Here is a 15,924-nt window from a genome sequence, read left to right on the forward strand (position 1 = left end):
TGCTTGTTATCATGAATCCACCACTACATCCACTGTCCTTTTTTTTTTTTTTCCTTTTTCTGAAAATAATGATTGTGACTAGGATAAGGAAAGCAATGCAACTATACAAATACTCTAACTTCTTAAGTGCTTTCTGTCTTTCATTCTATTTTTTTTTTTAACTATACAGCCATACTGTTATTTCTCAATGGATAACTGCCTCACGCATACACTGCTAGTTGAGATAGTAATCAATGTTCCTGATACTGATCCTACTATACCAGGAGCTAACAGTCAATAAAATAAGGGATAAGATGACCAGTGGCACTTTGCTCTATCAAAGATGTGTGGGGGCTGGGGGTTTGGGGAAGAATGTGAGGATACTTTCTACATTCTTCAAGAGATATCAGTAGATACAATAAATTCTATGGTATTAACTAACACTAGGTAATCAGTAATAAGTCTGGTTCATGGGTATATATAATATTATAATAAATTCCCCTGAAAGGCTTCCTAGCTATACCAGCAGAAGAACTTTCTACAAGAATATAAATGCTTTATATCTACACCTTGATCTAGTAGTGATTAGCTACAATACTGCTTTTAAGCAGCTAGAATGCAACTAATCAATGAGTTACTGAATTTTAAATTTAATTTAAATTGAAATAACTAGCACATGTATTTAGTGGTTTTAATACTACTATTATACAATGTTGTACAGAAAGTAACAATTGTAGATAGCAATGTAAAAATACTGAGAGTATGGCCATTGTTTAGTTATTGTTTCTTTGGTGGCTAATACATAGAGACACCAAACAAGCATAAGTTGAATTAATTAATAACTTAAATTGTTAGTGATTTCAGAGATAAATATGACTAATAGTAATAAGCCACAAAAAAGTTAACTAATAAATAGTGTGGAAACAATTATATCATGTGAAAATCAGGCTAGAACTTGCTTGCTTCTTAATAATTATTTTTAAATGCTTTTAAAATACTTTTTTCTGAGGTCTAATAACACAGAAAACCATTTTTTAATTTAAGCAACTACCACTTATTCTTCTGTCTCAACTTACCAACAAGTCAAAAACCTCATTGACATCTTTGCCCCGAATTTCAATGCCATTAATTTCCAAAACTTCATCTCCTTCATGTAACAAACCACTTTTCTCTGCGGCACCTCCTTTTACTATCCGACTAATGATGACGGATTCCATTTCATTACGAACCGTCGCCCCCTAAAAAATTCAAAATTGATTTAAGAAATTGCATCTTAAAGAATTTACTTATTATGAGTGAGAGAGGTGGGAAAGTGAAGAGAGGAGCAGAAAGGTAGTGTCAGGAATCGAACCTGTGAACTCTAGAAATCTCAGGCATACAAGCTGGTATTCTAACAGAGTGAGCTAGATAACTACCAGGACTTAAATGGTGTGTCTGTAACATTTCTTTATTTTGAAACTTTTAAATTTATTGTACTAAACAATACTAGCCTTCAGTTATCTTTTTTAATGTGATAAAGGGGGCTGGGCAGTGGTGCACCCAGTTAAGTGCACATTACCAAGGGTCAAGCCCCCGGTCTCCACCCACATGGTGGAAGCTTCACGAGTGGTGAAGCAGATCTGCAAGTGTCTATCTTCCTCTGTGTCCCCTTCCCTCTCAATTTCTCTCTGTCCTATCAAATAAAAATTAGGAAAAGGGGGGGGGGAGAATGACCACTGGGAACAGTGGATCCAGAATGCCAGCACCACCCCTGCAATATCCCTGGTGGCAATAAAAAGAAAAAATTTAAAATAAATAAATAAATGAAAAAAATGTGGTATACAGATCTGAAAGCTGGCTATTTTACATGTATTTTCTGCTTCAGAAATATTCTCTTTATCAGAATTCTGAAACCAAGAAGAATATAAACATGAAGCATATAAACAGCAGAAAAATACAATTTGTTTAAAAAAACATGGAGACATATATTGAAATTTGTTCTTTATGTGCTGGCTACTATTCAAATGATCCTACTAACATTTAGGCATAATTAGTGAGCATTACTTATAAGAGTTTGTAACACTTTTCCCATAAACTAGTATTTAAAAATTTCCCAACATCTTTTCTTCTGGTGGGAAGTAAACCACTTTATATAAAACTGCCCATAAATTACAGCCTGTATTTGATACAGCACATTAGTCTAGAAGTAATTTGAAACATCAGGATTCAAGAATATTTCTCAAGAACAATGGAAAGAAAATTAAGGCAATGATAGAAGACTATGAAAAGGTGTTTTATTTTAAGGTTTTCATATGACAATTATAAAATAAGTATTAACAAAGGAATATATCCACTAAGTACATAAGAAATTGTGTTTAAATATATCTAAATGAATAAAATAACCAGAATCTCTAAGTACTGTGTTAAAAATGAGCAAATTTTTCTCTACTGAAGTAGGAGCAAAAATATAAAAGAATTCCAACAAATTAATCTCAAAAGGAAAACAAAAAAACTATCAGAAATGCAAAGGGACTTTGACTATTTGTAATATAAAATATCCTAGCCTGGGAGTCGGGCTGTAGTGCAGTGGGTTAAGCGCACGTGGTACAAAGCACAAGGACTGGCATAAGGATCTGGGTTCGAGCCCCCGTCTCCCCACCTGCAGGGGAGTTGCTTCACAGGTGGTGAAGTAAGTCTGCAGGTGTCTTTCTCTCCCCCTCTGTCTTCCCCTCCTCTCTCCATTTCTCTCTGTCCTATCCAACAACAATAATGACTACAACAATAAAACAACAAGGGCAACAAGAGGGAATAAATATTAAATAATAAAAATATCCTAGCCTTCTGAGCTAATTTGTTGGGGGAGATGGTGGCGTACCTGGTTGGGTACACATGTCACCATGCACAAAAAGAGTTCGCCCCTGGTCCCCACCTGCAGGGGGAAAGCTTTGTGAGCAGTATTTTAGGTCTCTCTCTCTCTCTATCACATTCTTCCCTCTTGATTTCTGGCTTTCTCTATTCAGGAAATAAAGATAATAATAATAATAAAAAGATCCATGTATAGAAATAATCTCAGGTAAGATGTGAAACACTTACCAATGGAATATCTCGAGCCTTTTCTATACGGACTATCTTTACAGTTTCTCCTCCATACTGGCCAATGCTTTCATACACTCTCTCATCCGTAATGGGCTCTAGCTGCATTTCCTGTTCAGCCACCTTATCATGGGCCAATAGAAGTGCCTGTTCCAAAGAGATTCACAGCATTTAAAGTAAAAGCATGACTTATTTCTATAGATCAATTTAACCTAATTATGTACACAGCACCCAGGTCATTCAGTTTTAAAAGAAATGCTACAATTAAAAATTTATATCCCAGATGTTTCTAACCTAGATACAACCCTCCAAAGTACAAGAGATAGCTTTCTCAGCAAAGAGCAAATATTTTACTATGTTCAAAAACCCAGGAGTGAGCCCCCAGCTCCCACAGAGTGTCTGCACCAGGAAAGCTGCAAGAGCAGTGGAGCAGTGCTGTGGTGTCTCTCCTCTTTCTTGCTCACCTTCTATCTTTAAATGAAAAAATAAATCCTCTGGGAGTGCTAGAATTTGCATTGGACTGGGAGTTCCAATAACAACCCTGTTAGCTAAATAAATAAATATGCAACTCTATTTTTTATACTTAAAACTAAAGATGTGGTAAGTATATTATAATAACCAGATATGTTATATTAATAGGATGAATTTTTTAAATTTAAAATGCTTATTAGAAGGGGGAAAATAGCTTACTCAACAGAACACACAATTTACACACTTCAGGGAAGCCACAGGTTCAAGTCTGTCCACCAAATAGGAGACTGCAAGTGGTACTGTGGTGTCCCACACTCTCTCAAAGAAAAAAAACAGAGCAGGAAAGATCACTTAGTAGTGGTGTCATACATACATGAGGCACTGGATTAATCCCCCATACATTAAAAAAAAAAAAAAAGGTTTATTAGGGGACTGGACAGTGGCATATTCTGTAAAGTGCACACATTACCAAGCACAAGGACCCACATTCAACCCTGCACTTCCCACCTGCAAGGTGGAAGCTTCATGAATAGTGAAGCAGATCTGTAGGTGTCTCTCTCCCTATGAATTTCTCTGTCCTATGAAATAATGAACGAACCACTGGGAGCAATGGATTTGTTATGCAGGCACTGAAACCCAGCAGTAAGGTAGCAGAGAAAAAAAAAGAGCAAATAATAAAAAAATGCTTATTAAACTTCATAAAATAAAATTAATTTATAGAACTAGCACCATAGTTGGAGGATTGAACCTAAGATATCACAACCTCAGGCATGAAAGTCTTTTATGTAACCATTATGTTATTCCTGGCCCCCTCCACCCTGCCCTTCAGTGCATTTTTCTACCTGAATATGTGGTGCATTCAGCAAGGCAGTTAATTCCTGTCCTTCCTTGTGGTGGGCTAGCTTCAAAAGAGTCTGTACCTAAGGAACAAAAACACCGGTTATTCTTCCTAGGTTACAAGAATTACCACCAGCATCTATTCCAGTATTGTTTAGAAAGGTATGAATTAAAATTATAAAAATTACTTTTGAGAAAGAAAAGCACTAAAAAGAACTATTCAAAATGTATTTTGTCTTAGAGTCTGGGTAGTGGTGTACTTGGTGGAGCAAATGCATTGCAAGGACTCAAGCTCAAGCACCTGGTTTCCACCTGCAGAGAAGCATCATAAGTGGTTAAGCAAAGCTGCAGATGTATCTGTCTGTCTGTCTCTATCCCCCTATTTCTCTCCACCCTCTCAATTTCTGTCTTAGGCTGGGAGTATGAATCAACCAGCCAACACCTATGTTCAGCGGGGAAGCAATTAAAGCCAGACCTTCCACCTTTTGCACCCCTTAATGACCCTGGTTCCATGCTCCCACAGGGATAAAGAATAAGAAAGCTATCAGAGGAGAGGATGGGATATGGAGTTCTGGTGGTGGGAATTGTGTGGCGTTGTACCCCACCCTTCTTATCCTATGGTTCTGTCAGTGTTTCCTTTTCATAAATAAAAGTTTTAAAAAATTTATCTGTCTTATCAAGTAAATAAATAAAACAAAATATAAAAGAATTTTACTTCATCTCACAAAAGTTTTCAACCTTGTTATGGCTAACAATAACTACCGTTACTTTAAAAAAACAAACAAGGTAAGATTTTGATACTTAAACCCATGAATAGGGTTAATTTAAAATAGGAGTCACACTACTATAAGCCAGAGATGAGCAGTAGTCTGGTGAAGATGAAGATACCAAAGTACCACTCCACCATCCATGGGATCTCCGGGTATTGTCTATAGTGTTTCCATGTGGTGCCAGAGTTGGATTGGGTGAGCAATTTTCTTGCACCAAAAGATTACATGTTATCTTATTCCATTATAGAAAATGCCTAGCAAAGGTAAATTTGTAAAAATAGAAAACAGATCAATAAACGTTGATTATGGCAGTACATTAGGTAGTATATAAATGTGAACATACACAAACTTCACAATAAAATACAACCATTTAAAGTATACAGATAGTATACTTTATATAGTATACTTAAAGTATACATATGATTACCAGGGTCTGGGTGGTGGCACCTAGTTGAGCACATGTTACAATGCACAAGGACCTGGGTTCGAGCCCTCAGTCCCTAGCCCCATCTGCAGGGGTAAAGTTCTGCAAGTAGTGAAGCAGCTGCAAGTGTCTATTTCTCCTATCTCTGTCTCCCCTTCCTGCTAGATTTCTGGCTGTCTCAACCCAACAAACAAATATAGTTAAAACAACAACAAAGATAATTATCAAAAATACACTCATATCTATCCTTCACTTACTTTCACTATAGTGAAATCAAAAGTCACAGTTTTAGAACTGTATATTAGGCTTATAGTTATTTCAGTCTGATATTAATTTTAAAAATAATTGTTGTTTCAGTAAATTTTTTTGAATTGAAAAAGAAATATACTAATTCTAGTTCTTTGTTGGTTTCATCAATTAACAGGATCAAGATCAAGTTCTTGTATTACCATCACATCATCTGCTACTCTCTTTCCATTCCCAGGTCCTTATGTTCTTGTGCTTTAACCTTCATTCCAGTCTGAAAATAGTTATTGTTTACTGCATATACTATACTGTCTTCCCAGGAAGACTATGATCTACGCTAGCTGTCTCAGCATCCTGAATTGGTTTATTCTAGTCACCTGGAAAACATGTACTCATATTCTAAAACTGATCACATTTGATTTAAATTTTTCATGAGATGATATCCCCACTAGACTCAACTGAATAAAGTTCTATCTTATTCAGCTTTATACCCAGATACTGGCAGAATGCCCAGTAAACATTTAATGTCTCTTGAATTAAAAAAGAAATGGAGGGGAAGTCAGGCTATAGCGCAGTGGGTTAAGCACAGACGGCGCAAAGTGCAAGGACTGGCATAAGGATCCCGGTTTGAGCCCTGGCTCCCCACCTGCAGGGAGTCGCTTCACAAGCAGTGAAGCAGGTCTGCAGGTGTCTATCTTTCTCTCCCCCTCTCTGTCTTCCCCTCCTCTCTCCATTTCTCTCTGTCCTATCCAACAACGACGATTACAACAATAAAACAACAAGGGTAACAAAAGGGAATAAATAAATAAATAAATAAATAAATAAATAAATAAAATAAATATTAAAAAAAAAAGGAATGGAGGGCAGAAAGTCTTTTTTTGTTGTTAAAATTTTTTATGTGCTAGGACAGAGAGTAGGGGAGGAAGATAAAGAGACACCTGCAGCTCGTAAAGCTTCTTCCCTGCACGGGGATAACGGGCTTGAACCCAGATCCTTGTATAAGGTAACATGTGCACTCAACCAGGTGTTCCACCACAGGACCCCTAAAAAGTCATTCCTGATGTCTCCTTTACCTTTATTCTCCACAATGGAAAATGTGTGCTTTTATTTTTATTTATTTATTTTTTGTAATTTATTTATTAGATAGAGGCAGCCAGAAATTGAGAGAGAAGGGGGAGATAGAGGAGAGAGACACCTGCAGCCATGCTTTACTGCTCATGAAGCTTTCCCCGTGCAGGTGGGGATATTTTTCTATTTAAATATTTCTTCACTTCATGTTCAACTGCTATTATGTATCTTACACCTAGACATTACAATAGTTCCCATGTTCTTTTTAAAATTATTTATTTATTTATTATTGTATACAGACAGAGAGAAACTAACAGGGGGAGGGAGATAGATACCTGCAGCCCTGCTTCACCACTCAGATGGGGACCAGGGGATTGATCCTAGATCCTTGTGCATTGTAATGTGTGCACTTCCCCATATTCTATGCCTCCATTCTTCTTTTTAAAATTCAATTAGTAATTTAATAATGATTAACAAGATTGTAGGATATGGGGTATAATTCCATACAACCCCCACCACCAGAGTTCTGTATCCTACCCTCTCCTCTGGAAGCTTCCCTATTCTTTACCCTTCTGGGAGTATGGACCAAAATTCTTTAGGGGGTGCAGAGGGTGGGAGTTCTGGCTTCTGCAACTGCTTCTCCACTGCACATGGACACTAGCAGGTCGATCCATACCCTCATCTTTTCTCTACCTTTCCCTAGTGGGATATGGCTCGAGGGAGGTATGGTTCTAGGACACATTGGTGAGGTCATCTGCCCAGGGAAGTCAGGATTCTATGCCTCTATAATTCCACAATACTACCACACTAATGTTTTATTAGAAGTTGTTTATATCTAACTCTACTTAAGACCATTCAGTTTGCAATCACATAAACTTCTTGCTTTAAGCTTTCGAAGCCAGGTGATTGTGCACTGGGTAGAACACTATTCCCATATGCAAGGACCTGGGTTCAATCCCCCAGTCCTTACCTATAGGATGGAAATTTCAGGAGCAGTGGTTGTGCTGCAGTTGTTTCTCTCCATCCATATCCATATCTCTCTCTCTCTCTCTCTCTCTCTCCCCTCTCAATTTCTCTGTGTATCTATCAAAAAATAAAAATATGTATGTATATATGGCTACTGGGAGCCCTAGTGACAATAAAAAAAAGAAACCTTTTAAAGTAGCTAATTCAACCCATTCATATCAAAGGCAAATGCTGTCCCCCCCATAATTTCCTACTTTATCACCTTTCCTTGCTTTACTGTATTAGCAAACATTTCCAGAAAGTGAGTTTTTCGTTAGATTTCCTTGTAAACTCTCAATTGTCTTTCAAAACTCAGCAAACTAAATTTTCCATTGTTTCTTCCTTCATCCCATCATTCCTCTCCTCTCCCAAAATACATACAGAATTAGGAATGTCCCATTACACTCCCGATACCTCTCTCATATTGTTAGTCCAGTACTTCTCAATAGACTATAAATGTTTATGCATTCATTGTTCTTCCACAGTGAAAGCCCAACGTTCATGTTGATAGGTATATGCACTGTTTCTGGTGTCTGTTATTCAACTGCTATGAACATTTGCATTCAAGCTTCTTCTTTTTTTTTAAATAATTTGTTTATTCATGAGAAAGATAGGAGGAGAGAAAGAACCAGACATCACTCTGGTACATATGCTGCCTGGGATCGAACTCAGGACCTCATGCTTGAGAGTCTAGTGCCTTAGCCACTGTGCCACCTCCCGGACCACTGCATTCAAGCTTCTATATGGATATGTTTTCACTCCTCCTAGGTAAATAAATACTCAGAAGCAGAACTGCTGGGTCATAGCAGACAGGCACATTATCTTTAACAGATATTGCCAAACCATTTTCCAAAAATGGCAGTACCAATTTACATGCCACCAGTAGCAGATGAGAGTTTTGATTGTTCTGTAAGTTCAACATTTTACTCAGTCAGCTTTAAAGTTTTTATTTAGTCAGTGTCACAGTCACGGGTGTCTTATTTTTTAAAAGTTTATATTTACTAGTATCAGAGAGATACCTGGCAGGACTCCTGCTTTGTTACACGCATGACCTAGGCTCAAACCCCACAAGGAGTACTATGGCATTGTTGTAGGAAACTTCGATGCTGTGATCTCACTCTTTCTTTCTATGTGAAAAGGTGTGTCCAGAGCTGAGCAGTGAAGTTTCAGTGATTAAAAAAAAAAAAACCTGTTTTATTATCTTTATTTATTTATTGGATAGACACCCAGAAATTGAGAGGGATGGGAAAGGGAAAGAGACAGAGAGACAAGACACCTGCAGACCTGCTTCACCACTCATGAAGCTTTCCCCCTGTACGTGGGGACTGGGGGGGTGTTGAGCCTGGGTCCTTGTGCATGGTAACATGTGCACTAAACAGATGCACTAACACGCCCCCCCTTTAAAAATTTATGTAATATTGCATTATAACACATGTTTAAGATGTACATCACTGAAAAATACACACACACATTTCATTTTGTTTTAATACGCATTTCTCCACTGGCTAAGAATGCTGAACACCTTTCCATACTTCTTTTAATGACCAGAAAACTTGTTATGTGATAACCCTGGTGGTGGTGGTGGGGGGTGATGCTAAAAAGCAAAATATTAAGCAATGGGCAGACAGTCTAGTCACCAAATCTCACCTGGGCTCAATATTCAGCTGTGTAACACAAAAGAGTTGTTCTAGGTGATTTAGGGTTTCCCTAGTTGTAAAAAAAAAAAAATCCGTAAAATAAAAGTGAGACCAATTAACCTTTAGAATTCTGTTATCAGACTGAACACTTCTTTGAAGGCTCTGAGGATATATTTTTGATAAGCATGATGCACAATTAAGTGAGGACTGCATCACAATTACACATGCGTAACTCTAGCAAAGTCAGCATCTCTTTCCCTCCTCTCTCTCACCTACTCTTTTCCCCCTCCATCCTCTCTTTCTGTCTTGATTTCTATCTCTGCACAATAAATATTTTTAAAGTGGTGTTTTTTTAAAAAAAAAAAAAAGCAAAAATAATGGCTGCCAGAGCACTGGATTTGTCCTGTAGGCACAGGACTCAGCGATAACCTGGATGGCAATAATAAATACTTTTGGGAGTCGGGTGGTAGTGCAGTGGGTTAAGCGTACTTGGCACGAAGTGCAAGGACCAGCGTAAGGATCCCGGTTCAAGCCCCCAGCTCCCCACCTGCTGAGGAGTGGATGATAAGGCCCTCCAGAAACTAGGAATAGATGGATCATTCCTCAACACAATAAAGACCATTTACCAGTAGCACAGTGGGTTAAGTGCACATGGTGCAAAGCACAAGGACCAGCCCAGCCCCCCCTCCCCACCTGCAGGTGAGTCGCTTCCAAGCAGTGAAGCAGGTCTGCAGGTGTCTATCTTTCTCTCCCCCTCTCTGTCTTCCCCTCCTCTCACCATTTCTCTCTGTCCTATCCAACAATGACAACATCAATAACAACAACAATAATAACTACAACAAGGGCAACAAAAAGGGGGAATAAAGAAATAAATATAAAAAAAAAGAAAATTGGACAGCTGGATGTAGGAAAGTGAAACTAGGCCACCACCTAACATCATACATTAAGGTCAAATCAAAATGTATTAAAGATCTAAATATTAAACCAGAAACTCTAAAATTTATAGAAGAAAAAGTTAAACTTTGCAGGATCTTCACATCAAAGATCTATTTGGAGATTCAATCCCCTGGGCATGGTAAATGAAAACAAGAGTAAATAAATAAAATTACATGAAACTAAAAAGCTTCTACATATCAAAAGCAAACTACACAAGAATAACCAGGCAACTCAGTAAATGGGAGATGATATTTCACATCGCACATTAGACAAACCATCCATACAGAATTGGTACAGATCTACAAATGAAACAAAATAACCCAATAAAAAAGTGGGCCAAAGAACTAAATGGTTTTCTAAAAAAGAGATACACAGGATTTGGGCGGTAGCACAGTGGGTTAAGCGCTCATGGTGCCAAGTGCAGGGACCGGCATAAAAATCCAGGTTCAAGCCCCCTGCAGGGGAGTAGCTTCATAGGCGGTGAAGCAGGTCTGCAGGTGTCTGTCTTTCTCTCCCCCTGTCTTTCCCTCCTCTCTCCATTTCTCTCTGTCCTATCTAACAACAACAGCATCAATAACAACAACAATAACTACAGCAATAAAATAACAAGGGCAACAAAAGGGAATAAATAAATAAATATTTTTTAAAAAGAGGTACGCAAGGCCCACATGAAAAAATGCTCCACTTCACTTATCATTAGATAATGCAAATTAAAACTGAGATACCACCTCACACCTAAGAGAATGACTCACATCAACAAATCAGGAAATGACTGGTGTTGGAGAGTTTGTGGAGAAAAGGGAACTCTGCTTCATTGCTGGTGGGGATGCAAACTGGTACAGCCCCTTCGGAAGACTGTATGGAGAATCTTTAAACAAATGAAAATGAACTTACCTTATGTCCTAGCAAAACAACTCTTTGGCATTTATCCTTTGGACACTCAAGCACTAATTCAAAGGGACATATATACCCCTATGTTCATAGCTGCATTATCCATAATAACCAAAGAGTGGAAGCAACCCAAATGCCCATCATCAGATGACTGGCTAAAGAAGTTATGGGCTAGGGGGCTGGGTGGCAAGGCATCGGGTTAAGCGCACATAGTACGAAGCGCAAGGTCCACAGTTTGAGCCCCTGGCTCCCCACATGCACGGGGGAAGCTTCACAAGTAGTGAAGCAGATCTGCAAGTGTTTCTCTTTCTCTTCCCTCTCCTCTCAATTTCTCCCTGTTCTATCCAATAAAAAAAATGGAAAAAATCCTTCTAGGAGCAGTGGATTTGTAACGCTGGCACCTAGGCCCACAGATAACCCTGGAGGCAAAAAAAAAAAGTTATAGGATATATAAATATTTTTCCATGAAATACTACTCTACAATCAAAAAAGATGATATTGTGTCCTTTGAGACAAATGTGCTTAGTAAAGTAAGTAAAGAGATGAAAGACAATTACCAGATCGTTTCACTCTTATGTGGGATCTGATTTACATAAACTTGCCAAAAAAATTTTTTTCAAACAAAACTGAAGCAAGCAAGCAAGCAAACTGTTTACAAGACATATGACTGTTAAGACTATGGTGGGAGGGTCGAGACAGAACTTTGGTTGTGGGTGTGGTATGGAACTATAAATTATAATCCTACAATCTTGTAACAAACTACTCATAACAAATTAAAAAAATAAAAATAAGCATTTTAAAGAATTCTCTATATTTTTATATAGTAAAAGAAGTCCAAAGCAAAGAACAGGTTTTCAACTATCTCTTAAACTCTAGGGGGTGGCAGACTTCCTATTTTGGAATGGGCAACACTAGGCTTCTCTTAAATGTTCTTACCTATAGAGTCTTTGTAAGTTTATGCATCTAAAGAAAGAAATGCTTCCCACTAAGACCATTTGTATTAATGTGATAAGTACCTCCAAGCCAATTTTACGGCTATGTATATATAGTAGCTATAGAAGTTCTATCTTTTTCCCTAGTTCATTTTCCGTCTAGTTCGGGTTACTGAAACAGATTTACTCAATGAGTTTCCAGAATTATTAGTGTTCATAACATTAAAACATCAATAAGTTAAGCATCAATTTCCAAATATAGGAGATTTATTTATTTCCTTTTTAAAGCCTTCAACTTAAAAGATACTTGTAGGACACATTACTGAGCATCAGCAAGCAACAGAAATTACAATTTATAAGTTAGCACGATTATAAGAAAAAGTTTCTCGGTACATTAATTTTTTTTGAATGAACTACCTATAGTTTTTATAGAGGAAAAAGCTTCAAAATACCTATAAGTAACAAGTTTTACAAGCTACATATTCAGAATATCTCAGTATCAAGTAAGGTTATCTCATCAGTATTCATTTCTCTCAGTTTATGTTTGTACTAAAAGTAGTACAAAATTTCCCCCTCTAGTAATACAAATATTTCCCCTTATTAGGCAAATAAACAATTTCATAGACAAAACAATCTCTTTTCTTGAAACAGATCTGACTCTAAACTAAGTAAAAATGTCTTCAGAATAAATGCATGTAGCAATTTTTTTCTATCACAATGAATTAACATGTGATCAGTAGTCAGTAATTCAAACAAGCCAAATGTTCACATGAGTTATTTTCTAAAAATACAGCCTTACTATTACTAATATCAACCTGTATATGTCAAAAGGTAGTAAGTATACATACCTCTTGTGCAAGGTCTTGTGCACTGGAGATAAGAGGAAATGGAGGGCTGGCCTTGTTCATGTGCACTATGACAGCGTTGTGTATCTTAAATGCATTCTGGAAATCTTTATTTTGTACAAGTTGTAAAAGCAGTGAGATATCCTCCTGGCTCTGAGAATCTACCAAGGTATGTTGGATATGTTTAAGTGAAGAGAATAAGTCTTCCACTTCTAGTAGAAAAAGGGAGAGGTATTCAAAAATTAATGTTTCTGTGTTTTATAATAAAATACTTCTTTCTTTTTAATTTTTTTATTATTAGCTTTACTTATTTATTGGATAGACACAGCCAGAAATGGAGAGGGAAGGGGTTGATAGAGAGGGGTAGAGACAGAGAGACATCTGAAGCACTGATTCACCACTTGTGAAGCTTTCCCCCTGCAGGTGGGGACTGAGTTCTCGAATCTGGGTCCTTGTGAACTGTAACACGTGCACTCAACCAGATGTGCCACCTCCCAGCCCCGAATAAAATTTCTTCCATCAGCAGTTTGAAAGTTTTTCAAAAAGTTCAATCTTACATGTATTTTGAATGTCAAATCATTGCCAACTTATTGGGTTTTTTAAAAACTTTAAAAAATTAAGCAATGGAATAACATGTATTTTTCAAAAGTGTCTTAATTATAACTCACTATAAAAGTAAATGTGGGAATACAGGAAAAAGCCTAATTCATCAGTAACCCCCATCACCTATAAGCATCCGCTTTTTAAAACAAAGGGCATTTCCTTTTTAAACAGTATATTTTAACTGTTTACTCACATAGTCAGTCTTTAGAAAACATACTATCTCCATTATATTTGATTACATGACTAAACCACTATTTTTACCAACCACTACACTAGAGGTGAATATTCAGATTGCTTCTAATTGTTTGCTACTTCAAGTAATAATAGATAATGTAGTATACAGTAACTGCTGCATAATGGCTTAATGAGAGCTATAAATAGAGATCAATGGTTTCATTTCAGGGGATTGGTTAACAGTTTCTAGACATTGCTTGGATAAGAAATAACAATTTTGGGGGTCAGTCCAAAGGGGGTGGTACCTTTAAAGTTCCAAATACAAATATCAGAAAAAAATAAAAACTGACATATATATATATATATATATTTACCAGAGCACTGATCAGCTCTGGCTTATGGTGGTCCAGGGGATTGAACATGAGACTTTGGAGCCTCTGGCATGAGAGTCTCTTTCATAACCATTATGCTATCTACCCCCCACCCCCAATATCAATATTCTTTTTTTATTTTTCTCCTACTGCTTGAGACAGGCAGGGTGTGTGGGGGTAGATGGTGGAACTGCAGGGGAAGACCACTGCACCAAAGCTTTCTTTAATACTGTGGGTGCTGAGCTCAAGCCTGGGCTGAGCACATGACAAAGCAATGCACAACCCAAGTAAACTATTTAACTATACCTAGCTAATTTATTCTAAAGCCATAAAACAATCCAAGATAGTTTAAAATCCAGGGAGAAAATTGTCAGGCTCAAAATGAAAACGTCTTTCACTTAGCAGGCCAGAAACCAAGAAAAGATCTGTAGAAAAAGGAAGATTCTAAAGCAGGAGAATAACACAACTGTGTTTAAGAGGTTGATGACTTAATATCTATCCACCGGTACCATGTAAATAATGCATTCTGGGAGAATCTAAGAATCATCTCAAAACTAGAAGTATAAGCTACTTAACTAGGGTTAAGGTTTAAGATCTTTAGGTTACCATAATAACTGATGGGTGAGGGAGGGGGAGAGAGAGGGGAAGGAATGGAAGGAGGGAAGGAGGGAGGGACAACAGATACATAAATCAGAGCACTGCTCAGCTCTGGCTTAATGGTGGTGCTGAAGGTTGAGACTGCAGAGCCTCAGGCATGATCATTTTGTGCATAGTCATTATGCTATTTCCCCAGTCCCTTCACTAACATCTGTGAAATTTTCTTTTGCTGAAATGGTCTTTTCTTGGTGTTGTCTCTAGACTTTATTACATCAGTTGATGCTGCTAGACTAAGCTGAAATCGCTAGCAGGTATGTTTGTTGTCTTTTTTTTTTTTTAACCAGAATATGAAAATCTTTTTGCATAACCATTGTGCTGTCTCCCCAGCCCTTAAGGTTAGTTTTTATAATAAAGTATCACCAATCACTTTTCTAAAAGTACCTATCTGTATTTGCCCTAAATTAGATATTATTTATTTCCATTAGTGAAAGTTAGAAACATTAATCTCTAGCATATTATTTTATTTAATATCTGTTAAAAAAGAAAGAAAACAAGAACTCTTCCCAATTAAAAAAGCCATTATAACCTGAGACATAAAATTCAAGAGCAAATTTCACAGATGGAGGAAATAAAGCAGAAAATGATTAAGTGTCTTGCCTAAAGTCATACCAAAAAACGGCATGAGCAAAGACATTCCTTCAATGTAAGACATTACTTTCACACCCACGTCAGGGGAAGATAAAAATACAAATCATTTTTGTTTTTAAAGCAGATTCTTTAAATGACTGTGATGTGTCATTTATCTCTTTTAGAAAAGCTGTCATGAGATGCCCTTTCACTCAATACAGTAGCATGTAGTGTTCACTGACTAGCAGTTAATGGAGTTCACATATTCTAGCAGTACTCTTATTTGTTCACACAAAGTCCTGTAGATAATTGTTTGGCAGATTTTCAACACACATAGTCTAAGTGCTTTTGACACTCTCCAAATGTTACTTTCATAATATTGCTGTATTTTACTTCTGCTTGAAGCAAGGATCTAATGTTTTAAATATTTTCTGAGTAT

At 37.2% G+C, this 15,924-nt stretch overlaps 1 protein-coding gene across 3 annotated transcripts in view; it reads right to left on the minus strand.

Moving 5' to 3' along the window:
- The window catches only part of PALS1 (protein associated with LIN7 1, MAGUK p55 family member), a 106,857-nt gene that overhangs the window by 23,411 nt on the left and 67,522 nt on the right, over positions 1–15,924 (minus strand). For all 3 annotated transcript variants that reach the window (XM_060174783.1, XM_060174781.1, XM_060174782.1), the window contains exons 3-6: positions 13,117–13,325; positions 4,365–4,442; positions 3,052–3,198; positions 1,056–1,217 (exon numbers count right to left, since the gene is read on the minus strand). In XM_060174783.1, the coding sequence (XP_060030766.1) occupies positions 1,056–1,217; positions 3,052–3,198; positions 4,365–4,442; positions 13,117–13,325 (596 nt within the window). The remainder of the gene's footprint in view (positions 1–1,055; positions 1,218–3,051; positions 3,199–4,364; positions 4,443–13,116; positions 13,326–15,924) is intronic.

This window comes from Erinaceus europaeus, chromosome 16 (genome assembly GCF_950295315.1).
Source record: "Erinaceus europaeus chromosome 16, mEriEur2.1, whole genome shotgun sequence".
Classification (NCBI taxonomy): domain Eukaryota; kingdom Metazoa; phylum Chordata; class Mammalia; order Eulipotyphla; family Erinaceidae; genus Erinaceus; species Erinaceus europaeus.